At 40.6% G+C, this 26,941-nt stretch overlaps 4 protein-coding genes across 4 annotated transcripts; 3 read left to right on the top strand and 1 right to left on the bottom strand.

The window, feature by feature from the left end:
- Positions 1-196: 196 nt before the first annotated feature.
- LOC308371151 (odorant receptor 131-2-like) lies at positions 197-1,144 on the top strand (the record flags this gene model as incomplete). Its single annotated transcript, XM_080845954.1, has 1 exon — positions 197-1,144. The coding sequence occupies one exon, from the start codon at positions 197-199 to the stop codon at positions 1,142-1,144; it is 948 nt and encodes a 315-aa protein (XP_080702080.1).
- A 14,927-nt stretch (positions 1,145-16,071) lies between these two features.
- On the top strand, positions 16,072-17,988 carry b9d2 (B9 domain containing 2). The gene is made up of 4 exons (XM_080838027.1): positions 16,072-16,161; positions 16,652-16,758; positions 16,926-17,051; positions 17,379-17,988. The coding sequence occupies exons 2-4, from the start codon at positions 16,671-16,673 to the stop codon at positions 17,690-17,692; spliced, it is 528 nt and encodes a 175-aa protein (XP_080694153.1). The 5' UTR covers positions 16,072-16,161; positions 16,652-16,670; the 3' UTR covers positions 17,693-17,988.
- Positions 17,989-19,376: 1,388 nt separating this feature from the next.
- On the top strand, positions 19,377-22,682 carry LOC308377911 (transforming growth factor beta-1 proprotein-like; the record flags this gene model as incomplete). Its single annotated transcript, XM_080854686.1, has 7 exons — positions 19,377-19,719; positions 21,081-21,347; positions 21,567-21,644; positions 21,738-21,885; positions 21,970-22,120; positions 22,361-22,471; positions 22,635-22,682. 7 exons carry the CDS (start codon positions 19,377-19,379, stop codon positions 22,680-22,682), a joined length of 1,146 nt encoding a protein of 381 aa, XP_080710812.1.
- An 841-nt stretch (positions 22,683-23,523) lies between these two features.
- On the bottom strand, positions 23,524-26,941 carry LOC308375726 (carbonyl reductase [NADPH] 1-like). Its single transcript, XM_080851905.1, has 4 exons — positions 26,623-26,941; positions 25,123-25,303; positions 24,812-24,935; positions 23,524-24,353 (listed from the first exon to the last, which is right to left on the bottom strand). Exons 1-4 carry the CDS (start codon positions 26,909-26,911, stop codon positions 24,114-24,116), a joined length of 834 nt encoding a protein of 277 aa, XP_080708031.1. The 5' UTR covers positions 26,912-26,941; the 3' UTR covers positions 23,524-24,113.

Genomic DNA, 26,941 nt, shown 5'->3' with positions numbered 1-26,941 from the left:
GATGATGATAATTGATGGGGAGTATTATTATAGTTAAAGCAGTTATGTTATTTATGTTAACTCAGTTATGTTAAGCTCAAAATATGCGTTGAACTCTGTTTTTCGGATATTTGGAACATTTCTGTTTGACGAATGCAGCTGAGCAGTGTTGGCACAAAATGTAATGTTTCTCGTGTTTTTTCTACTAGGTGCTAAAATGGCAAACGCATCTGGGCCCATGAGTGTGGCGGAGATGCAGGCTTTCAGGATAGCTATCACAGATGAGAGGATCTTTAAGATGTTCCTCATTCTTTTCACCCACATACTCTTCATCTACATCAACATCTTGATGATGGTGACCCTCCGGAGCAAATCGACGTTCGGCGAGACGGCCCGCTACATCCTGTTCGGCCACATGCTCTTCAACGACACGCTGCACCTCGGCGTGGGCCTGGTGCTGTATGTGCTGGGCGCCTTCTACATCACCCTGATGCGCGCCGCCTGCGCCTTCCTGGTTCTGCTGTCGGCCACAACCTTCACCATCGCGCCGCTCAACCTGGCTGTAATGTCACTGGAGCGCTACGTGGCAGTCTGCTTCCCCCTGCACCACTGCCAGCTGGCCACGCCGGGCCGCACGCGCCTCGCCATCCCGCTGGTCTGGGCCGTTGGCTGCATCAACGTGCTGACCGACGTGTGCGTCCTTTTCCTCGGCGAGCCGGCCTTCTACCTGGCGCCAACTGTCTGCACCATCGAGCAGCTGCTGGTGGCGCCCTGGCAGGGGACGAAGGCTCTGGCCCTCAACACCCTCCTGTTCGTCTCTGTGGCCATCCTGATCCTGTTCACCTATGTGGCCATCCTCGTGGAGGCGCGCTCGGCCTCCTCGGACAAAGCCTCCACACACAAAGCCTTGAAGACGGTGCTCCTGCACGCCTTCCAGCTGGGTCTGTCCCTCATGTCCTTTGTCTACGTCTTTCTGGAGTCTCTGGCGTCCCAGCTGCCGTTTGCCGTCTACGGCCAGCTGCGCTTCCTCAACTTCTTTGTGGTGCTGATTCTCCCGCGCTGCCTCAGCTCGCTGGTGTACGGTTTGAGAGATGAGGCTTTTAAGCCGCTCTTTAAGCAACATTTTTTTTTCTGTGGCAGCTTCACAAAAGTGAGACCTCCATAGGCCTTGCAGGGCTACAGATGGGTCACAAAGATTATGTGTGTGTATGTGTGAGTGTGTGTGCGTGTGAGTGTGCGTGTGTGTGTGTTTGTTTGTGTGTTTGTTTATGTTAGTTTGTGTGTTTGTGTGTCTGTGTTTGTGTGGGTATGTGTGTGTGTGTGTGTGTTTCCTGTCTATCAGTGAATATGTATCTCTATCTGAGGCTAGCACTTTGTTGATGAATGTACCCTGTAAACTGATACACTATGTTCATGTAAAAAAAAAAAACATTCAAATTGTTGCACTGTATGCAAATATTGTACTGGAGTTTAAATAAAAGACGTAAAATCTCTACACATCACTCCCCTATACACACCTTAATATTTTCACACTGTGTACATGAAAAGTACACACTTTGACAATGAAATGTTGAAAATGAAAAGCAATTCCTCATTGCTAAAAACAATTGTTTAAACCATGCAGGAGAGGGCTTAGTCTGGATCCTCTATCATTCCGGACCCGGGGAAAACCCTGGGCAACATCTAACCAATTTTTCCATGAATGTCCACCATCATGCGGTAAAATGACAGTACACACTGTCCAGCATCGCGACAAACAAACATTACCATTCATTAATTACTATTACAGTAACTTTCCATTTATTTACCATTCACTATCTTTGCACTGAGGCTGATCTGAGGCACAAGAAGGTGCAGTTAAGGGAAGCAGGGAATAAATGTCATGATTTGTCATCAGTTCCTCAATACAAATAACTAAGGACATATGCAGAAAAATTGTAATCATGGAATAGATATGAGGGTCACTCCTCGGCCTGTAAACACAGGCACTCATCAGGCCTGACAGACACTGCAGATACAGCATTAGTACAGTATGAATCAGTGACACTGATTTTCAGAGAATTCCAAGCTCATCAGGAAACAATAAAGTATACATGCAAGCTCAGAAATGGCCTACACTGAAGAAAAACTATGAACATACATATTAAAACATAAAAAAATAAAAAATAAACCATGAATATGTATGTGTCAGTGAAAGTCCTTTTACTGTAACATATATTATAAACATATAAATTATTAAATACAAATAAACCAACATTTTGTGTGTGTGTTACTGAGTTTTAATATTAGTATGAGTTTTACCTGTATACATCTGGTTGGAAGTAAATTTGGTCGTCTCAGTTAGTTAGACATAGTTTTAGATAACTGCTGTGATAACCTGATGTGGCTCTCTGGCACCAGATAATTTCGACTTTGTAATTGTTACGACCCACTGCGCCCTCTCTGCAGTTAGTCCATGTATTGGCCACACAGAGGCTGCAGTCTGTGGGACTGCAGTGGGGAAGATGATAAGTGGTGATTAAAGTATGTTACCCATTATTAGCTAGTATGAATATAGTATATTACATAGTGAGTTTCTGTGTAGCTGGGGAAATATGTTGCATCGGGCCCCTTAAACCTCTATTTTGGCTTAGGCATAGTGGGCATTTTGATTAAAGATACAGCGGGTCCTCTTCCATGTCGCAATCACTGGCCGCTCCTGAAAGAATTCTCAGGGGGGGGCAATTTTTTGATAATGTTTAAGGCCACCCATTCAGTTGGTACATTTATCAAGACAATTGTGTCAATTTGTTGTAAGCTGATTAAAGGCCAATTTAGGGTTGTTTTAGACGCAGAGCCGTAAGCACGTAATTTACACAAGGAACTTGTTTTAGACAAGTTTTGATTTAAGGTTTGTTTTAGACGCAGAGCCGTGTTGCAAGGCTTGTGAGCCGTGTTGCGTGTTGCAAAGCAAATTGACGCCAGAACTGTAGATTTATTTTGAGTTAAGTAAGCGTATTTATTGCAGCAGGACAAAGGAAAAAAACTTACCGGAGCATGAAAGTGAAGTGGGCGAAAGGCTTGATGTTATGAATACATGTGTTACACAAAATACAAATGTTGGCAATTCAGTACCAGTGGCGAAAAAGACAGATCACATGACGCAAAAGTTTGTTTATTGACACATCTTTTAATGACTGCGACAGGCTTTAAAACGATGTGTTTATGAGTTACATTATTCAAAGATGAGGTGGTAAACGGCGAGAGAATCTCATCATGTTGTCAATGCTTGTAACTACAATGGTGCTGGCCACAAGGTAACGGCAGGTTAATGTTAACTTTTGTATATGAGCAGACCGGGCTCATTCTATCAAATTGCAGTGCAATTGATTGATTCACGTCAATATGAACTCAATGAAAGATATCACCATGACTCACAAGTGGTGGAAAATTAATATGAAAGTACCTATTTGTTCGTGAATTACCACATTCTCTCCAAACAATCGCGGGTGAGAATGGGATATTCTCTCCATACATTCGCGGTAATTTGAGCGTCCTTATAAGTGTTTAAAGAGTATTTGTAAAGGAGTTCATGTCTTCTGATCTCTTCTGTTATGTTTGTTCCTAATCTATAAGAAAAGGCTTATGAGACGGTCTGCAGGGTATTCATGATTTAAAAAAATGTCTGTAAAAAAGACTGTAGTATGCTATTAACCCGGAAACGTGAGACTCTGTGAAAGGCTGTGGTAGCCGGCCAATCACAGACTTTGCGAGCTGCGTAGGGCCATAGTGTTTTAGTCGCATAGTCAGGAATTTTGGGCGACGCACTTAAGCACGTAAGGGGGGATATTTTACCGCGCAAGGGGGGGTTATGTATCTTACGTGCTTACGTCTCTGCGTCTAAAACGACCCTAAATCGGCCTTAACTCATACAGCAATACATTTTTGTCCACTGATGGCAGCACACAACGATTTACCCTCTAGCTACACAAGAGTGGCTAGTTACAGGTGGAAAGCTATGGAAGAAACTTGCATCCAGGAGCCTTCATAAGCAAAAATGATGTGGCTTAACAATAAAATTATCCCACTTTTTCATTATTCACATGTCTCAAATGTTGTATGATGTAACATAGCTTAACAGGACACATGAATATGTCCAGTAACAACATAAAGAAGGGGGCAACATATAAATCAAAACAAACTATATTTATTGAGTGATCTTGAAAGTATTGGCTTACAAAAGCAAAATAAGTCATCACATAGAAAATAACTCAGTGTTAGTGCAAGAAGCGAACATTCAAACTGTGAAACCTATGAAAAGTGACAGTGGTATACAGAAATACAGTCCGCTTAAGCCACTTCACAGCCTGCTATTCCCGATTTTTAATTGTGTTGCAATTCTTGGATGTAGGATTTCTCCCCCTTTGCAGAAAATCTGTTGAATGGATACATTTGGTCTATGAGGTTCTAATTGTATTGTAGCCAATTATTCATCATTAGCACGCCGACCGAAAGGAGTTTTTGCACTGAGCACTAGCCATCTCGACAGAATATGCCTTGGTCGAAGCTGTATGACGGTCTGAGCCCTCCCGGAAGCCATAGAGAATGCATTGAGAGCCCTGTTTTGTGAAAAAAATGGATTTAACATGGGAGTCAATAAGAGAGGTCTGGGGCGATTTCCATTTTGCCCCAAATCGCACAGAAGGAGCGGGGCCATTTGAAGCACGACTTTTGCCTGGCTGTTACCTGATTGGACAATGACATTAAGAGGCAGATCAGGCGGTCTAGTGGTAGAATCCGACAGAAAAAAACAACTCCTTTTCCCGTAGGTGTCACCGCAATCGCCCATATGGACAGGCCGCTCCTGGTTGCAATGCCATGTTTCTACAGGAGCCCAGAATTGACGCTTTTATCATTTTTATGGCACCTGACGGCCACCATATGTACTCGTACACACTTGAAAAGGAAAGGGTATTCAGCTGGTTACAGATCAGCAACCTCACCACTATATGCAACTAAAAACTACACACTATGCCTTTAAGCTAAGAGCTTCTACTGTTTTCCTCCAGGGTGGTATCAAGACTGTTTGGAGGACCCATCAGGTATAGGTTAAAGCTGTGTCATAGATGTGTGTTAAAGCTGTGACACTATAGATGTGTGTTTAAGCTGTGACACTATATGTGTATTAAAGCTGTGACACTATAGATGTGTGTTAAAGCTGTGACACTGTAGATGTGTGTTAAAGCTGTGACACTATAGATGTGTATTAAAGCTGTGACACTATAGATGTGTATTAAAGCTATGCCACTATAGATGTACTTTAAAGCCGTGACACTATAGATGTGTATTAAAGCTGTGACAATATAGATGTACTTTAAAGCTGTGACACTATAGATGTACATTAAAGCTGTGACACTATAGATGTGTATTAAAGCTATGCCACTATAGATGTACTTTAAAGCTGTGACACTAAAGATGTGTATTAAAGCTGTGACACTATAGATGTGTATTAAAGCTATGCCACTATAGATGTACTTTAAAACTGTGACACTATAGATGTGTATTAAAGCTGTGACACTATAGATTTGTATTAAAGCTATGCCACTATAGATGTACTTTAAAGCTGTGACACACTATAGATGTGTGTTAAAGCTTTGACTCTATCAGTGGCGGTCCGTGCATTTCACGACTGGGCCTTCAGCGATGTCCTACACGATGTTAAACTGAGTGAATCCACCTCCTAATACCATCATTATGACGCCATGGCTCTCGAACCATTATATTTATACAGAAAGGCAGTATAAGTGAGCATTGCATTACCTTAACATAGTCGAGTACAACAGACTTTATTAATATTTCCGGAGCATTTAAAATCAATACACCCGTATTAACAATACATTAAGAGTAGTAAACTCTATGATCGCTTGGATATTACTGTCACAACTTAAAAACAAAAGGCGATTTTCAGGGATTAGTCTACAAAGTTTTATTAAGTCCACCGAAAGTAGCCTATGTGAGCTTAAACAAGTTTGTCCACTAAACATCGCATTGTCCTATGGAGACAGATTTGTCTCAAAATTATTCGTGCGCGCACACACCTTATTCGTACACGCACACACCGTAATCCACACGTATGCTATGTTTTGCAAGTTCAAAGTCAAAATTTGTGACTTGTAAATCGGGATTTGCAAGGGCAAAGACTACATTTGTGACTTGTACATTGGGATTTTCACACAGGTGCAATGTTTTTGCTTGTGTGAAGTGTTGAATCTGCATGTGTGGATCATCCAACACGCGCATGAACCCCTGGTTCCGCTTGGGTAATTTTGAGACATTCTTCTCGCGTTTCCCCCAAGTTTCACAAGTTCACAGGACAAAATCCACACAAGCAAAGGACTCAATCTACGCGCAATATGTGTGACTTGTAAATTGGGGTTTACACAAAGGTGTAATGTTTTATTCAAATGTTTGTAAACTTGCAAATTAAATCATGCAATTTGTAAAAATATATCACGTTTCGAATGTGCCTCTGTCTTGAAATTTCACTTGCGAATCTTCCGTTGCTCGTGTGAAGTGTCGAATCTGCATTTGTGGATCATCCAACACGCGCATGAATCCCTGCTTCCGCTTGCGTCATTTTGAGACATTCTTCTCGCTTTTTCCTCAAGTTTCACAGGTTCACAGGACGAAATCCACACGAGAAAATGAATATCTACGCGCAATAGTCCTAAACCTCCCCAGTAGGTGGCGGTGTTCATAGACATAGAATTACTAGATACATTATCAGCGTTGCTGGCCAACGGAGTCGAACGTCCGCAGAGGTCGGCCATCTTACCCCGGGCAGATCGCTCACCGTAACATTGTGTTGGTAGTGAAAAATGTACTTTTTAAATAACCATAGCTTGCTCAATTTTCAACCGATTTTTAAAACGGGTTGGTGTGTTTTAAACGTCAGAGATGTAGCTATGACACTGTATACATACTTACGGTGCATGAAATGCCCCGTATTGTTATTCCTTCGTTTCTTTATTCTTTGTACCGACTTCTGTGCTTAATTCAGCTCGAACCCCTTAACGTAGAAACTTCATTCAAAATGTGTTGTGTAGGTCTTGTAAAGGAAACTAGGATTATGTATTTCTCATATTTTTAAACGTTATACTTTTTAAAATATTAAAGAAAAATTAATACAATTCCTCCCATTAACTTACATTGGGCTATCATGACGTCGTAATATGTCTTTAAACTGGCTTGCAACTGTGCTTCACTGACAATAATGATCTAAAGTAGGTACAATATTTCCCTATACAAATATACATCAAGAAATGATGCATGTTGAAATCCCCACCCTGTACAGAGATGTATTTATGACACTGCATACTTATAACCATGGGTTTTCATGTGAAAATAACATTGAACAGAACAGATAGGTGTAATAAATACACACATGCACAAGGTGTTTTTATTACCTGAATACAGTAAAAGACAGTTAAAGACACAAAACTCAGGAAATCCATGACAATGTACAAGCACCGCCTCGCCATCGAAAGAGGCAGACACAGGCAGACCTAGCTGACCAGAGAGAAGAAGTTGTGGGGGCCGTGGAGACAAAGGTACACTTCCTGACGGGATACCATAAATATGAAACCATTAGCGATATCGATTTTAATTTCAATTAACATTTATTGGAAGCTGTTTGTTTCATGTCGCTTTGACGGTATTGAACTGTATCACAGACACCGATGCCCTGATGGTACCGTGAGATTGAGCAAAGTAATAAATAACCCTGGATTTATGCTTCTACTTTAACTAACTATGACTAACTAACTATCCTCAGACATGCGAGAATAATGCTAGACATAGACATGTGTTAAAAACAGAACATATACAATATGAACAAAAATAAAAATGCACACGACAAATTCACATTTACAAAGACCACTCGAAGTCCACGCCTCTCCTTCGAGCCTTGTTCTGAGTAAATGTCCAAGATGCACCTGTAAACAATAAGCAAAGACAACTTTCAGTTTTACAGATTTTATATTGCATTGTTTATCAAAGGCACATGCAGTGGTGCCCCTTTCCCTTTAACCAAATCGTACACCAAATAAATTAGTATTGAAAGCCAAGCCAGATTGATATAAGCAAGCAAATCAGGAGTGTAAAAATTGCCTTCCATCGTAGGGCAAAGACCTTAAAATACAGTTCATAAATATATTTTAAGAAAATATCATCCTTAAATATAAATATCAGTGATTCATGAATATAAGCTTAATTTGATCAAAATGTAATTTGCTAGTTTGATGAAACATTCAATGACGGATCAGAGTATAATAGTAAAAAGAGAAACACTTATTTTCCCCCCCAGATGAAATCGTTTTTTGACCCTTTGGCAAGGTGTTCTTTTTACCTCAACAGCCTGCTCCACTCTTGTTAACTGCCTCTGAAAAAGAATGGGAAGCAATTACTGACAGATACTGAGAGATAGTAGTCTAGCAAATACTCATGCATATCCTTCCTATTGACATGTAAAGACCACCAAATGAAAACACATAGTTTGCACTTTCCTAAGATATAAAATACTTTATTGTCTGTGATGCAAGCTTTTTGGAGACACACAGCTTTGAAATTACTTAGTTGCTGCAGCTGGAGGCTAACATTAGCTCACCTTGACATTTGCGCATATTTGCACAAATAACTGCGTATTCTCGACCAAATAACTGGTACGTTATGCTTCTTAAAGACATCAGGGGACCATTACGAAAACACGTAATTTGAGCTTTCCAAAGATATGAGGCAAAGCTTCGCGGAGGAAAACGCCTTTAAAATGACTTAGCTGGTTACTGCAGCTGGTGGCTAACGTTAGCTACCTTTAACTTTCACACTAATTCGCGTTTTCTTCATCGAATAACTCGCACACTTGATCCAAACCATCGTTCATTTACTTACCCAGACAACAAACATTATTATAAAGTTGTGACAAGCTGTCTGTCAAACTTACCTTCGAGCTCTTCCAACATGTGCTGTATCCTCCGTGCATCCAACTGTCTCTTCTTGAGCCCACAATGCAGCGCAGTTGTTCAACGTACAGTAATTTATTGGGTTATCTCAAAGGAGGATTTGAATAGAGTATTTTACTGTGGAATAACAAAATGCTGTGAAATCACTTTATCATTTTTTTCACAGTAACTTACTGTGTCTATATTGATTTCACAGTAAATTCTGCATTACAACATGATATTGTGATTATTACTATTAGTAGTTCTATATGTCTATGAACACCGCCACCTACTGGGGAGGTTTAGGACTATTGCGCGTAGATATTCATTTTCTCGTGTGGATTTCGTCCTGTGAACCTGTGAAACTTGAGGAAAAAGCGAGAAGAATGTCTCAAAATGACGCAAGCGGAAGCAAGGATTCATGCGCGTGTTGGATGATCCACAAATGCAGATTCGACACTTCACACGAGCAACGGAAGATTCGCAAGTGAAATTTCAAGACAGAGGCACATTCGAAACGTGATATATTTTTACAAATTGCATGATTTAATTTGCAAGTTTACAAACATTTGAATAAAACATTACACCTTTGTGTAAACCCCAATTTACAAGTCACACATATTGCGCGTAGATTGAGTCCTTTGCTTGTGTGGATTTTGTCCTGTGAACTCTGAAACGCGAGAAGAATGTCTCAAAATTACCCAAGCGGAACCAGGGGTTCATGCGCGTGTTGGATGATCCACACATGCAGATTCAACACTTCACACAAGCAAAAACATTGCACCTGTGTGAAAATCCCAATGTACAAGTCACAAATGTAGTCTTTGCCCTTGCAAATCCCGATTTACAAGTCACAAATTTTGACTTTGAACCTGCAAAACATAGCATACGTGTGGATTACGGTGTGTGCGTGTACGAATAAAGTGTGTGCGCGCACGAATAATTTTGAGACAAATCTGTCTCCATATTGTCCCACCTGCAAAGCAGTTTCATTAAACTTCCCATCATCACGATATCCAGTTTTTCTTGAAAGTTCCGTCTTGAAAATGGCGTTGTAATTGTATCAAAAACTGGAATTATCAAGTTGGTGTAAACTAGTTTATTTGAGTTGGTTAATGTAATTATATTTAGTCTTACCAATTGAAACAACTAGCATAATAAGCACTGAAACCGATGTACGCCGTTTTCGCATTAGCCAGCTAAACTGAGCACTGAAGCACTGCACCGGTCTGCCTCAGTATCCAATCAAAGGACGTTTACGTGTCACGTTCAACGCGAGGAAAGAAATCTTCCGGGCCTTCTAGAAGGCCCAGTGTCGCCAACTCGAAATCTGATTGGTTGTCACAACTGTCTGTTTCAGTTCATTCAACTTAAATGAACTGAAACAGCCAGTTGTGATAACCAATCAGATGTACACGGGCCTTCAATGTGAATTCTGAAGGCCTCAGGGAAAAATTCTGTTCTCGGGGAAGGTTTCTCGGAGCGTGGCAACACATGATAGCTGAAATATGATTGGATGAAAGCTCTAACATAAATTAACAACGCTGGAAGCTATGAAATGAAGATAATGGACTATGGGGAATAATTGAATACATATTTATGAAAAGAAAATATTAAAATTAAATGTATTTTATTACATTTATTTTCTGATGATGTTTAGGCCAGCAGAGAAGGCCTTGAAGGCCCTGACGGACCACCACTGGACTCTATAGATGTACTTTAAAGCTGTGACACTATAGATGTGTGTTAAAGCTGTGCCACTATAGATGTAGGCTACTTTAAAGCTGTGACACTATTGATGTGTGTTAAAGCTGTGCCACTATCGATGTGTGTTATAGCTGTGCCACTATAGATGTGTGTTAAAGCTGTGCCACTATAGATGTGTGTTAAAGCTGTGACACTATAGATGTAGGCTACTTTAAAGCTGTGACACTATAGATGTGTGTTAAAGCTGTGACACTATAGATGTAGGCTACTTTAAAGCTGTGACACTATAGATGTGTGTTAAAGCTGTGCCACTATAGATGTGTGTTAAAGCTGTGCCACTATAGATGTAGGCTACTTTAAAGCTGTGACACTATAGATGTGTGTTAAAGCTGTGCCACTATAGATGTAGGCTACTTTAAAGCTGTGACACTATAGATGTGTGTTAAAGCTGTGCCACTATAGATGTAGGCTACTTTAAAGCTGTGACACTATAGATGTGTATTAAAGCTGTGCCACTATAGGTGTACGTTAAAGCTGTGACACTATAGATGTGTGTTAAAGCTGTGACACTATAGATGTGTGTTAAAGCTGTGCCACTATAGATGTAGGTTACTTTCAAGCTGTGACACTATAGATGTGTATTAAAGCTGTGACACTATAGATGTGTATTAAAGATGTGCCACTATAGGTGTACGTTAAAGCTGTGACACTATAGATGTGTGTTAAAGCTGTGACACTATAGATGTGTGTTAAAGCTGTGACACTATAGATGTGTGTTAAAGCTGTGCCACTATAGATGTAGGCTACTTTAAAGCTGTGACACTACAGATGTGTATTAAAGCTGTGCCACTATAGGTGTACGTTAAAGCTGTGACACTATAGATGTGTGTTAAAGCTGTGACACTATAGGTGTACGTTAAAGCTGTGTACCCTATAGATCAGACATGGGCAAAGTCCGGCCCAAGTGTTTTAATTTTTTTTTTTATTAAATGACGCGTCGACTATAAAAATCAACGTCGACCATTTTTCACAATCGACATCGTCGACTTTGTCGACTTATCATTGCAGCTCTATGCCGCACAGAGCCTGTGTGGCTGCTCTAACCTGTTAATGTAAATAATAAAAAAGTTCAAGTGAGCAAATTGGTTTGGGCGCAGGCCTCAGATGTTTTCATGATGTTTGATCAGTCACGTTATGACATGTTTTTGTATTGTTCATGTTCGTGCAATTTGTTAAATTGCCTTGCAAATAAATGCTTTGCTACCTGTTAAAGGCCAAATCCTTTCATGTAATGATTTTTACATGTCATTTATATTAGTTCACACAAACACTCCATCCATCTGTTCCTGGTCCGGCCCCTCTGTCAAATTTTAGAACCCATTGTGGCCCGCGAGTCAAAAAGTTTGCCCACCCCTGCTATAGATGTACAATTCTCTGACCCGTTTCATGTCATTTTGTGACAAGATCTGAAACTACTGTAAAATGAACATTTAACATCATTTTTGTAACTGGTGAGACAGCGAGGGGGCATCAGTTTAACTACACCTTTGATACCAAGTGAAAATGATAATGTTTTAACCAGTGGCTAAAAGCCTGATCTCTCAGTCCGCATATTAGACGGATGAGACACCTTTGAAAGATGAGTATGAGTATGAACAGAACATACACATTCATGAACATCACTTCTTGAACTGAGTCAAAGAGATTGGAAGACAGACACAGTCTGAGCTGAATCAGGTGATGAAGTTTTATGGATATCCCCTTACAGTGAAAAAGTCTGTCAGGCCTTACCACATCATGTTCAAATGTGGTGTGCACAACCCACTCTTTACACTCCAGATTAGAGATGGGTAGCACTCCGGCCTGCATGCAGAGTTTTGTGTGTTATTAGAATATAGGTTAGCTGAGACTAGAGATGAGTAGCACTGCGGCCTGCATGCAGATGTTTGTGTGTTATTAGAAGATAGGTTAGCTGAGATTGTGATTGCAGGCTGTAGTCACAACCGATCCCACAAGACTAAAGGTCACAGGTCTGAGGAACAATCCTTTGCCAAAAAAATATAATTTTCACTAACGCACATTGCCTTTGTTATCTCCATGGAAGCAGGCTGTTGGTATAGACTGGCAGTTCATTTGTATTTATGTGAAGAGCAAGACCTCAATCTGTAGAAATGCTCTGACATTTAAGCAACCAGACAGATATCGAGTCCCGCATGTTCAGCTGCATTTAACCCTGTGTTACTCATGTCTGACTGGAATCCATCTATTTCTTTTTCTCTTGATGGAAGTGAGAGTGTAACACACACACACACACACACACACACAAACATACAAAAGATATCTACATGAGAGACAACAGATGATCCTCTACCACTTCTCCACAGCTTTTTTCCCTACATGGCCTACACACACACACACACACACACACACACACACACACACACACTCACACTTAAGGAAAGGTGAGCATTTACTAACATGATGTGTATTTAATGCAATAAATATAAACCTATTAAACAAGTGTTTATGTTACATTTAGCTAAAACTAGTAAATGCTCATTATATTTTGTTCAAAATGATTAAATTACTATTCAATTATACAAGAATATACGGTAGATGCTGCATAGTAAAAACCCCTCTTGTTGAAAAACACAACGTGACAGGTTAGATCAACAATATTGCGTAATATGTGTTGATCAGTCAGAATTTAAAAACATGTGGGATTGTGGATTGTCCTCTGTGGATGGGCTTGTGCTGTTTGAAGCGATATCTACCGCACCAATCCCCTCTGGCGTGATCTGCAAACATCCCCACTGATCTTTCCCATCTGTCCCGTGGTTGAGGTTCCCATCAAGTATCAATTATTCATAGAGGTAGATTTCTCTGATGTATAAGGCACCTGTCATTTCATGTTCTGGAAAACATGTTTGTTCATCAAAGACTGATTAACTGTCCCTTTGCCCTAAAATGAACACCTGAAATAGCAACTTATGCAACAGACCACACAGTCTATCAATCAAAATGATGCAACGGAATAAACATGCAATGGTCATAGCGCTTTCTGTAAAATCTCTATAGGCTACACTAGTGCAGTGCCCATAGGAATTATGCATTCTGTAGCCTAGTGTTAGCTGACGTCGGTGTAGCTGTTGGGTAGTGTAATAGCAAGACATATTTGACCTCCTTATCGCATCCAACGCTATTCTGAACTTTGAGTGAAGGCAGGATAGTTTAGGCAAGTCTGTATTGAATTATCAGAATAATACGGGGCACTTTTTAAATATCATTATTTTGAGATCCGGGGCTAGAATCTCTGAGAATTTATAGTTCGCGAGATATTTGTATTTTACCGTTTGCCGTGCATTGAAATGCATTGGGTTTAGCGACGCGATTTCTTGTAGTGCATTTCAATGCATGGCAAACGGTAAAATACAAATATCTCGCGAGCTATAAATTCAAAAATCTTAATCTTATTGGTTACCAAGGGTCTTACATTAAAGTGTTCTCAGAGATTGCAACATAGTTCGCGAGATATTTGTATTTTACCGTTTGCCGTTCATTGAAATGCATTGGGTTTTGCCGTGCATTGAAATGCATTGGGTTTAGAAATCTAAACCCAATGCATTTCAATGAACGGCAAACGGTAAAATACAATCAAACGGTAAAATACAATGCATTGAGATCAGAGTATTTCTATAGGAAACTCACCTTGTTTCACTGCCGTATGTAGTCTGTGTTTTCTTGTTCCAGTAGGCCTATGTGTAAATAATAAGCCACGTAGAAAATCGATAACAACAACAATCGCCGCCATTTTCTTTATTTTTTGTAACCTACAATAAGTAAAAGCAGGCTTCCAGTCAATGGAAAAATGGCTTCTCCCCACCGGCGATTGTTGTTGTTGTTTACGATTTTCTATCAGTTCTCACCACACAACGACGTCTCATCTTTGCTCCTTGAATGTCGATATGTAATGGTATGGAGTTATTGAAACTTACTACGTGTAAAAAAGACTAGAAATTGAATGTTTGTTTTTCATTGAATGTTTACATAAAGTTGCACTGGGTGCCTTTAAATAAAGCACCCACCAAAACAAGTGGCAGCAAAGATAATGAATGAGGAGAGGAGCGGAAAACACCCTGCATGGTGGATGGATGTAGTTTTATTGAGGTACATCTGCCAATACACCTCCAACACAAACATCAGTGGAAACCAAATGAGGCAAGGCAGGTAGATTTAGTCTAAAAAGTTCATAGTCAAAGAGACTGAAACAGAGGCAAGACTACTTCCCCAGGATATGCCTGGTTGAAGGAATAGTGCTCTGTAGCAAAGCGGATGAGGCACCACAAACACAAACAACCCTTTACCATGACCAAAGCATCTCGAGGGATGTTTTTCTGAATGAATATGATCTCAGCAAAAACAAATATTCCTCCAGGCACCATCAAGCCCTACTTGTTGGGCAGTTATCCTAATTGTTGGCCAGTATTTGCCCCTCTTCTTGGGAGGTATTTGCCAAAGGCTGTTTTATCAGTTACATTTAGGAAGCCCAGCTGAGGCAAAAATACGTCGGACAGTAGATGCTGTCAGCAGGTGGCTGACTGCTTAGTGACAGGAATCTGACAGGAGGTCCCTGAAAAAGGAAAATAAGGCAGGCAGACTTATCCCATCAGAGGGCGAGGCCCAATAGCAACAACAGCAGCCCTGCTACGATGGAGGCCAAGCCATTCACTTTCTCAGCCCTCTACCCTTGAACATACCTCCCACCACGTTGTAGTGTCAATCATCCTCAGCAACACAAGCCGCTCTGATGGATTGGCCAACAGGCTGATGGAGGAGTAAACACAATCTAAACAGCTTTGTCCTAAGTGGGGCCTGCCAAAGTGGTTTTAGGTGAACAAATATTCAAATGCCTCATGTCGTACAGACACAAAATGCAAAAGGCTGGACTTGACACTGACTTCGCTATACTGTAATATAATAACAGAAAAATAATAACATTAATAGTAATTATTGTTATGAAACACGGTTTGAGGCCAAATTATTTTTTCCTGCTGTAAAGATAAGTATTTTGACTACCTCATAGTAAGTTTGGTCTAAATGTCACGGTGCTGAGAGATGGTACACATTCCTCTATACACACACACATACCTTAATATTGATGCTTTCTTTTGCGTATCTTGAGGTATATAAAATGTAATGCACTGTCGCCAGCAAACTTACAGTAAGGCAGAGAGAGCAGGATGTTTTCTTTGTCTAGTCTCCAGACCAGTTGGTGGCGGTAACGCGCCATTTTTGTGTAAGACACTAACAGAAGAAGATTAATACTGGTTGCTCGTAGCGACAACTGGGCGTCATAAACAACCTTCTAATTTCTTTAGTTGGCCTACCAAGTTCGCGTTTTTTAAAACACTTTAGAGTTACTTTAGCCTTTTCAACCTTAGATCACCAGTCGCACGTTTTCAGGTGGGAAGACCATCTTATGGAAGTTCCGATATTCCTGGTATGGTATTCCTTAGATTATCTCATCAGTCGACTTCATCGCAAAGTGTTAGGTGTTAGGCTAATAGCTTACCCTAGCTCATGTAAGGTTAAGCTTGCCAAGCTTGCTTAGTTGTCTTCTCTTCTCTCTTCTCTTCCGTTCAACACTTTTGACCAAATATTTAGCTAATAAACTGGCAAGGAGTAATGCTAGTATATATAGATTATATTAGATACAGATTGATGCTTAAAGTTTACTTTAACTGTTGTACTACGTGGCCAAATCTGCTTCGATATAAGCCTTTCAGCCAGAGCTAAATTACGTGATACCGTTAGCTTTCGGTAGTGGGATATTTTGATTAGGCATTATAGATAGCTACCTAGCTAACGTGCTAAGGGTTCAATCAAAATACTGTTGTAGCGTGCAGAGGTGCGCGCTCTTGTGCTTGTATGATTGAGATTCATGCTCAATATGTCAAAAAGAATGTAATGTGATATTTTTTCCTGTTCAGTGAGAGTTCAGTTTAGCCTATGGCAGAGCTGCATATTATTGGCCAGATCATAGGAGCCAGCGGATTTCCTCAGAGCAGTCTCTTTTGCAAGTGGGGGGTCCATACAGGTAAGTTAATTGTTATCCATCGATCTCTGATGAATGAAGGTACAATTACACAGTTAAAGACAAACTGCTTATAACTGTTAAGCACCCCACCCCCCCCTTTCTCTCTCTCTCTTTCTCTCTCTCTCGCACACACACACACACACACACACACACACACACACTGTAAGGTGGAGCATGGAGACTCTTGTCGGGTCTCAGGGAGGGTCAGACCCAGGTAGATTTCCCACAGACTGGAGAAATGGCACATTGGAGTCACCCGATTGACCTCCATTATACCACCAAGGGCCTTCAGGGTAAGCATAGAGCTCCTCATTCCTCTATTTTATGTAGCAGAATTACAAATGGCGTCACACTTAATATTACAGTGCTTTTGTTAGAACGTCATCATTAGGTAGATATGGTTTTGCACATTTTGATCATGGACACAGTTCTGTAATTGCAAAAAAAAAAATCTGAGTATTCATTGACTGTACATCATGAGGTAATTACACTGTAATGGTGGGAATATGTACCAGCATGTCAGCATGTATTGTTTCAACAAGCTATAGCCTATATACTATAATATTAAATAGCATCAGCAGGTGCTAGTATGTGTCTAAGTACACTCTTACCCTCTCTAGGTTGGCCTAAACTGCATATTCAGGTGTGGCACCAGGACTCATTTGGCCGGTGTGAACTCTACGGTTATGGATACTGCCATATACCATCCAGCCCAGGCCATCACCGCTTGCAGTGTGCGACATGGCGCCCCCTAGGATCCTGGCAGGAACAGCTGGCCCAGATGTTTGTCGGTGGTGGACCACAACTGCGATCGCCGGACCTCATTTATAGTGGTGCAGACCGATACCGTCTTCACACGGTAGCGATGGGTGTCGTAGAGGTGGAACTGGGTATCATTTTGCGTCATTTCGACAGATATGGCATTGAAAGCTGAGAACATGGTCTATGTGGATGCCATGCCGAGGAGACATTCCACCACCACGGAGACGGATAATATTGGTCGTGAAGATTAATTATGATACAACAATGCCTTTGGGCAGCATGTATCATGACTAGCCCTAGAGGGTTTTTATAATATCTGAAACACAAATGCTCAGTTTAAAGAGTCATGGTACTGCAAAGGTGCTTGGCTACTTTCCTTAAGTAACATCCAGGGGCCCCGGGCCCTAAAGAGATATTTTGTAAGCCATTTATGCCTTTTTATCACGACTGATCATGTTTTTATGTAAACTTTGTATAACCTCAGAATTTTTAAGATGTATAACCTGTTAAAAGTATAGAGACACATTTCTACAGCATTGTTTTATTGTGTTTTTAAATGATAAATGTTTATGTAATAAAAGTGTTTAAGAGTCCAACTTGAATGAGAGTGTTTGCTTTAAATTCAGAGGTTTAAAGAAGATTGGACAACTGGTCATAGTACATTTTTTGGGGGAGGGGGTTGAAATACCATCATCTAGTACAGGTAACCCCCCTGGGTAGACAACGCACAAGAGCCCCATATGAAGGTGCTAAAAAAGTCTAAATGCTAACTCTAATTTGGCAAAGAAACGATCATTGGTTTCTCAGTTGACTAGTTTTATATAGCCATCTTCAGATGTATGGTAATTTTAGAATGTTTTCATCTCTGTTTATGTGTTCGGTCAGGTTTTAAACCAATGGTTGAGGACCTGAGAGGAAAAGGGAGGGAAGGAAAAGCAGAACTTTTTTTTCTGAGGAGGAGGGGGTCTGTCAGGTTGAATTTATTGTGGAGGATTTCTGGTTTCTTGGGAGAGCACACAGCCAAGTGTACAATTAGGAGACTCTTTGGAGGCTGGATATTCAATTTGCCAAGTAGTCTCTTGGGATTATTTCTGGACAGATAAGTTTGGACTTTCAACATCCATAAACTTTGGACTTTAAGTGTTAGTAAATGTTACGCTGTAATTTGAAAGCAATTATTTATTGACTGTTTATTAGGTAACAATGGTGTTTAATCTGTGTCTATTGTTTATGCTGTGTGTATATCATTGCTTGTACAATGAGAGGACTCCAAGTAGAGTATAGAAGTTTGTTTTAAAATAATCAGTAATTTCCTTCACTGTGAATAGAGCCTGCAAGGGAAGTGTCCCAAAAGGGAAGCACCAGGAAGTTTTGGCTAGTCTGTTCCTTTTCCTCTGTCTGAAGTGTAAATAATTCAACCCAAAAATAGGTAATGAGAAATTGACCTATTTTTAGCCAGTTGAAAGATAAGAGTTACCTAACTTTTTTTTTAAACTTTTTTTCCTGTTCAATTTGATCTTTCCTCAATGTGTTTATTTACTGATTAAATGTTATAAAGTATGCATTGATAGAAACCTAATTTAGTTTTTCTAAAAATAGGAGAACAGTCATTGCATTACATTTTTGTCCTCCGCTGGCATAAACTGGTGGGACTGTAAACATTTTACACAGTGATTTTTACTGCTAGACTGCTATGTGGAATATGAAAGGCCTCTGAGAAATGGGATTGGAATCTATATTTGAAGATGCTGGAGCTGCAAGTTAAACTGACCCTTTAATCCCAGAACTCTGGATCATCTTGGACCGATTTACTTCCAATACCAAATAACTGTGCTTGTAGACACTGAGGGGGGGAAATGAGGACTCAAAGTCTTGTCCTGGCTGGGCTCTGTGTGCTAGCCTGCGTCTGCCACAGCGGGGCCCTATCCACCTGTCGACCTCTGGACCTGGAGCTGACAAGGAAGAAGCGGATTGAAGCCATCCGGGGCCAGATACTCAGCAAGCTGAGGCTGCCGAAGGAGCCAGCGCTGGAACAGGAGGACGAGGGGGACAAAGTCCCGTCCGCTCTGCTGTCCGTCTACAACAGCACCGTTCAGCTGGGCGAGGAGCACATGCAACACATGAGTGTACCCCGGGCCCTGGACGTGGATGAGGGGGCGTATTACGCCAAAGAGGTGCACAAGTTCAACATGAAACAGAGTGAGTACAGTCGCTTGACGAGGCATTTGCAGATGTAACAAATGTTGGCTCTTGGTGTAGTGGCGCGTGTGTTTGTGTCTCTGTCTGTGTGTGGATCAGTAAGTCTGTGTCTGTACACATGTGTTCATGCTGATTATCTGGGAAGGAAGGAAGCTGGTACACAGCATGTTGCATGGGTGACTCAGTTCCTGTATACAATGCCTCCTATCTCCATCCAAACAATATCCTCCATCCTGTCAAACACATATCTTTACTCTATGAGCTGTGTGTCACAGCCAGCTCCTCATTCATGTCTAATTTCTCTGGAGCAGTTGGCAGTTTGCGGTTTTGACCAAAAATAGAAGTGTGTACAGTAAGTATTAGGTAATAATCTTCACACGTTTTAAAAGACAGATTTAAAATATTCAACCTTTTCTCCTTTGTTTATCGTAACTTTTTCCAGCCCTAAAACCAGTTGACCAGAGCTATGGAAACACCTGAAACAACGAATGAAGATATAGAGCAGGGGTCTCAAACTCAGGCCCGTGGGTAATTTGGGTTTGAGACCCCTGATATAGAGGAAACACAGAGGCACAATTGAGGAGCATTATCTATTCAGTTCAGAATTATATCTGTGTTGAAGATCTAGAGGCATTTTCATTCTTAGACCACCAAAAATGCAGACTTTATCTTTGATAAATAGATCAACTAAATGAAAGATTATGATATTGAACTGTAGACATGGAAGAAATTGAACTAGTCTTAGAATAATTTGTATTTAGAAACAGGGTGTGGTTTAAAGATGTAGATGCTCTATAATTTGAGCCGTGAGCTGTGGTTGGGCATGTATGGGTGTTTCTTCCTTGCTGGCTTAGCTGAATTAACAATTTCTCAAAGGAAAACCAGCAGCAGCGTGTTCCCAATGTCTCCCTTTCCTCCAGATGTCTCTCCCCCACGGGCGATGGTCCCCTTCTCAGGACTTTCTCATTCTTCCTGACCCATTTATTTCTCCTGGCCCCCGAGTCTTTTTAGCCTCCCAACCACAGGGGGACACATAATTGCTAGGTAAGCCCTAATGCTGAATGGGCCTCTAAGAAGTCTGTGGTGGCAAGAAGTGGAGAGATCTGGCTCTCGTCTGTGGCGGTCTCATCAATGTGTAATTACTGCGATACAGGGTCAATTTTGGCCCTGCCGGCAGACATGGTGAGCATTAAGGATGGAGCCATGGGAAATGGGAGGTCTTGCTTTGCAATGGCTGTTCAAAACAAATAAGTTTGATGGAGAAACATTTCCTTTTAGAGTGTGTGTACTTGAGGTGTATTTTACACTGCCTTTTGTATTGTTCTTTTTTTCTGTCTTTAAAACTGTTTCCTCGTGTCCAGGTGAGAACAGCCCGAAACATCAGATGCTGTTTAATCTGGCGGACATGAGGTCCAGTTTGGAGACAGACCCGCTCTCTCAAGCAGAACTTCGCCTTCAGATCAAGAACCCGGTTATGGCCAACGGCACTGAGCAGAGGCTCGAGCTGTACAGAGGTACTGGCCCACAGGCCCGGTACCTGGGCTCGCGATTCGTGTCCAGAGACTCGGCTGACCGCTGGCTTTCTTTTGATGTAACACAAACACTAAGAGAGTGGCTTCAAGGATCAGGTGAGTCACAGTCATCATCATCATCATCATTGTCTTCATCATCTCTATCATTGAAAGCCTCCAAAAAATGCTTTAATCAGTTACAACCATATTGCATATCATCGTTGTTTTATTTAAATCTATAAAATGGAGAAGTCTCCTTTGTCTTAACATTAGAAAAAAAGTCTAAATCAGCGTTCGTTTTTGGTGTGATGAACATTTCCTTGGTATGTTGTCCAGAAGCGGAACAGGGATTCCAGTTAAAGACACACTGTGACTGTGGCGAGAAAATGAAGGACTTTCTCTTCTCGATTTCTGGTATGAAGCACACAAAATTAACCTACTGGAGATGGTGAGAATAAGAGCAGATGTTGCATGTTGATCCGATGTTATTAATGTTAACCAACACAGGCATGGCCCAACTAAGAGGTGACACGGGGACTCTCTCAATGTATATGCAAAAGCCTCACATCTTAGTGATGTCACTTCCTGTGGAGAATCAGGATGACCTGCCTACCCGTAGGAAGCGCCAAACTTCCACTGCTGAAACCTGTTCAGAGTGAGTATCGTTTCACAACCTAAACAAAGGATATAGTATTGATACTTGATCAAGGTCAAAAGTATCTTGTTTTTTGTCTTCTAGAAAGTCGGAGAACTGCTGTGTAAGGAAATTGTACATTGATTTCCGCAAAGATCTTGGTTGGAAATGGATACATGAGCCTTCTGGTTACTATGCCAACTACTGCATAGGTTCTTGTTCCTTTGTGTGGAACACAGAAAATAAATATTCTCAGGTAAAGATCGATAAAGATATTTCACTGATAGATATGGCATTTCACTTCTCATTTCAATCTAGGTTACAACCATGCAGAATGCTGTCTTACATTTAAATAATTACAAAATAATTAAAATCTTTATCTATATTTTACTCTCTTATTCATGAATACAGAGAAAACTACACAGAATAAAAGAGGATAAAAAAAAAATGAGGATTTAATGTGTGTGATTGAATGCTGTGATGTTTTGATGTTTAGGTATTGTCCCTGTACAAGCACCATAACCCAGGGGCATCTGCCCATCCCTGCTGTGTCCCTCATGTGCTGGACCCCCTCCCCATCCTCTACTATGTTGGCAGACAACACAAGGTGCGTAAAGCATTATAGAGTTTCCATGTCTTTTGGGAGAGTAAAAATCATTAACCTCTAATCATTTACAATTGAAACTTAACATTGGCTCTTGAGATCACTCAACATCTACACACAAACGTACCTCTATGACTCGGTTTTAAAATATGTCTATGTTTTACAGGTGGAGCAACTTTCTAATATGATTGTACGGACGTGCAAATGCAGTTAAAGATACTGTCCCTGTCGGCCACTGAAGAAATACATTAACAAAGATGCAGTGATTCTGTGTACATTGTCTTTTTTGAACAAACTACCTACTTTGAGAGATAATGCAGGACTAAGATCTCAGAAACTGTCATACTGACAACCTCCTACTTTTAAGCCACACCACATTTATCATGATGTATGTACACAAGACATCCCGCAACTGGCCAACTATCTGCCATACTCACATTTTCTGCCATTTATTACAAATCTTCCTATATCCCCTTAAGGTTGTAAAACCTTCTATTTAATTTTATATTAGAAAAAACACTTTTGACAGGCAGGCATCTGAAATGACTAGCATGTACGAGTGTCTTCCCTATTGAAGAAGTAGTGCAGCATAATAGTGATGCTAAAAGCTCTGTGAAATAATTAGGTTTAATGTATTACTTCATGAAATTTCTATTGTCATTTATATACTTCATTTGTGTGGGCAGCTTTAATATATTTCATAATAGTGTCAAAATGTCCAGGCTGTAATGAACTGTTTGATGTAATAAATATACATTAGAATTTGCTACTGATGATTCTTTGGCCAAAAATATGGATATTTGAGTGAACAGCGCTTCCTCCAGGTGAAAATATGTATGGCATAAATCAACAGCCCACTGAAAGTTCAACCTTTTTAGACTATACAATACTGAAAAATCAAGTTGTCATTTATGTCTACTTTCATTTGTAAAAAAAAAAACCCCAATGTATCACAGTCAATTACTTCACCTTGTTGCTTATTATTACTCATATCATACCTTAATTGTTTTTGCATGATGGAGAATGCACAATAGAAATGCACACTTGAGTCTGAATGATACAAATAAACAAACACTTTATTAATTTGATGTATATCTCATATTTTTACATCCTTCCTTCAAATTAATAATTCCTGGGCTCAAGTATGCACTTATGTCATTTTGGAAAGGGTTCAGAGAGCAACTGAATTATTTTGTACACATGAGGTTCGCTCAAAACTACTGGGGATAGTGTATTTCTCCGGTTCTAGGCTTGGCTAAACTACTGGGGTTAGTGTATTTTTCTGGTTCTAGGCATGGCTTAAGCAGTAAACTCTGCTTTAAAATGATCTATTTCTCTATCTAAATATCCATCTCAGTATCTAAATCAGCTTGTGACCTTATTGTGCGATCCACGTAAACAAAACTTCGTAAAAGTAAAAAAGCACCAATTTACAGTTTGCATGTAATTTTTCTGTACATCCGAGTGGTAGTAAAATTGTGTTATATGCTCTTTAAAAAATCCTTTCTCACACCGATAATGTTATGCAACATGTCATGCATGTTCCCATAACCATGTTTAAATGATTTTACAAAGCAGAATAGGTCACTTATAACAGAGTTATTTGTTAGTATTTTTTACTATATTTTATTATTTGTACAGTTTTTCACCATTCATGCACCACCTTGTCCCACACTAGCTGCCCATGAGGTTCCGTGGCTCTGGCAGGGAGCAGAGCGAGGTACACAGGCGTCTCGGCCCCCTCCTCTGGGCTTTTTGGGGCTTTGGGTCCGGCCATATCTGTGCGCACCCAGCCAGGGCAACAGGCGTTCAGCAGGATCCCATCACCTGCCCTCGTTTGGCTGATAACACGGGCCTGGATCCGGGACAGAACTGTCACGCCAATCTGCAAAGGAGAACACAGTCACGGACTGATATACTGATCACACAGTCACGGACTGATATACTGATCACACAGTCACGGACTGATATACTGAACACACAGTCACGGACTGATATACTGATCACACAGTCACGGACTGATATACTGATCACACAGTCACGGACTGATATACTGAACACACAGTCACGGCCTGCCGTACTGAATGCATATGGGAATGTTTGTTTCCACAGGGTGTGTACCTAATTAAGTTTTCATGTTTCAGTAAAAGTGAAAAGAATGGCTAAGATACTTCATAAGAACACAAATAAAACACTTATAAACATTACGTTTTGTAGGGTTAGAAAAGCAGTGAAACATTTAACTGCGTAACCCTTTTTCCCACACTGGATTTATAATGTTGTTCAGTGCTCAGAGGTCTTGTCAGATGTTCACCCAGACGGCCATGTGTGGTTAAGCCATACCTTAGTTGTACCATAGGCGGTGTTTGGCCATCCTTTGGCCTCGTGGTCGCCCTTCTGAGCTGCCGCAACAAACTCTCCCATGAGTCCACACAGCTCCTCCTCGGAGATATCTGGATTGCGGAACCTGAAATTTCAATATGGTTACAAACCAAAGTATTAATTCCAGTCAAAATTAATTTGAATTCAAATCAGTATAACCGTTCAACATCTATGGTTATCTAATTGCAACACAAACAGCATTAACAATAAAACATTATAGTTTCATCAACCTGAAAGCTTCTTTGACTGTCTACAAATATGAAGGTGCATACTTTGCCTGTAGCTCTGGGCTACACTTGCCCAGAGCGCTCTTGCTGACGAAGCTGGAGACGTTGACCACTCGCGCCTTAGGCCTCAGCAGGGGTAAGAGAGCCTTGCTTGCCCACAGGGTGCCCCAGAAGTTGGTCCGCATGGTGACCTCAGCCTGCTCTCCGAATGGTTCAGTTGCAGCAGCTTCACAGGGGAAAATATACCAGTCATATTCATGTAACTCACAAATAGCAATGTGTGTTGAGCGCTCATTCATACACTGATGCCCCCAGCAGTCACCTGACCTGCTGAGCCAACTTCCTATATAGTCCATGCAAAATAGCGTTTTACGACAGACTAATTGTAAAATATTTTTTTTCAGCATAGATCACTTCGATGAGGTGTCCAGAACAACATACTTAAAGTCCTAAGAAATCCTAGTTGAGGAAATATGTTTAATTCTCATCAATCTGAGATGTGTGCTAATAAATCATGGTAAAAATACACCTCAAAAATGTAATTGTTTCCTTTACTCCAATTAAAATGAAACTTTTCAAGATGAAAGTACCCATGAAAAGTAAAAAAAATTGTATTACAAGTTTCTTTTGAAATTAATTTGAAAATGCACATGAGCTTATTGAATATGTCCATCGGCAGAAACACCATTCATATGAATGACAAATACATCGGCCCAATCTTCATCCAATCATCCTACTGCCAATGGGAGATGGCAATGTGGCTTTTAGACTGGCCTCTTACCTGAAAACTGCCTGGCTTAGTAGTACCTGCCAGGGGTATGGTGTTTCTGCCTATGCAAGCAGGACTTATTCAATAAGTGTGGCACACATGTGCATAATCAAATTCATTTCAAAAGAAACTTGTAATACAAAAAAGTTACTTCATGTATACTTTTACTATGTAAAGTTTTACTGTGGTTGGAGAAAATGAGGTGTATTTTTTTTATTTGCACACATCTCAGATTGATGAGAATTAAACATATTTCCTCAACTAGGATTTCTTAGGACTTTTAGTATGTTGTTCTGGACACCTCATAGAAATGATCTATGCTGAAAAAAGATATTTTACAATTAATTCTATTTTTTGGCTCCAAAATGGGCTATTTTGCTTGGACTATTAGTATGCATTCTACACATGACAAGCAAGAAACCCCATGAAAACAACAGTCTGGAATAGACATGCCTATCTTATAAATGCCACCAGGTGAAATACTTGGTAGCGAAAGAGAAACCTATAAGAATACACCGAGCCCGGGTTTATGTTAACTATATGTGGGATGTCGTCCATAAGTTAGTCAACTGCATCAGAAGTGAACTGAATGTGCACCTGACCTGATGTGGCCGGTGAGGGTCAACCGAATTTCCCTAACACAAGTTCGCCGTTATGTTACATACGAACGTTACGCAAGTAGTCAAAGTGGAGACACACACAATACCCATAATTCACAATGCCTGCCTAAACCATGTGATATTGAAACGTGTAGTTACTTAATCTAAGGCACACACCTTTGAATGCAATCCCAGCATTGTTGATCAAGACATCCAAACCGCCATAATTCTTCTCCAAGAATTTTCGGAGTTCTTCTGCACTGCTTTGGTCACAGATATCAAGACGGTGAAACAGCACGTTATTGTATCCCTCGGACTTCGCTTGTTTCACAGCCTCCTGCCCGAGTTTCTCGTTACGGGCAGTAAGGATAATGTCGCCAGCATACCCAGCTTTGCATAACCCCTGTACAATTGCAAATCCGATGCCCTTGTTCGCACCGGTGACAACAGCAACTGTTTTCGACATTTTATCCCAAGGGTTCAAAGAGAATCAACG

The sequence above is a fragment of the Sprattus sprattus genome, assembly GCF_963457725.1.
Source record: "Sprattus sprattus genome assembly, chromosome: 1".
Lineage (NCBI taxonomy): Eukaryota > Metazoa > Chordata > Actinopteri > Clupeiformes > Clupeidae > Sprattus > Sprattus sprattus.
Note: the sequence above shows the minus strand (reverse complement) of the source record. Positions and strands in the feature narration are given on the sequence as shown.

Coding starts and splice junctions, on each gene's coding strand:
- LOC308375726 (XM_080851905.1), bottom strand. CDS start 26,911: ATGTCGAAAACAGTTGCTGTTGTCACCGGTGCGAACAAGGGCATCGGA. Junction 25,304..26,622: donor TGCTGGGATTGCATTCAAAG/GTGTGTGCCTTA, acceptor TCCCCTGTGAAG/CTGCTGCAACTGAACCATTC. Junction 24,354..24,811: donor CCGCCTATGGTACAACTAAG/GTATGGCTTAAC, acceptor TCTCCTTTGCAG/ATTGGCGTGACAGTTCTGTC.
- b9d2 (XM_080838027.1), top strand. CDS start 16,671: ATGGCAGAGCTGCATATTATTGGCCAGATCATAGGAGCCAGCGGATTT. Junction 16,759..16,925: donor CAAGTGGGGGGTCCATACAG/GTAAGTTAATTG, acceptor ACACACTGTAAG/GTGGAGCATGGAGACTCTTG. Junction 17,052..17,378: donor TACCACCAAGGGCCTTCAGG/GTAAGCATAGAG, acceptor TACCCTCTCTAG/GTTGGCCTAAACTGCATATT.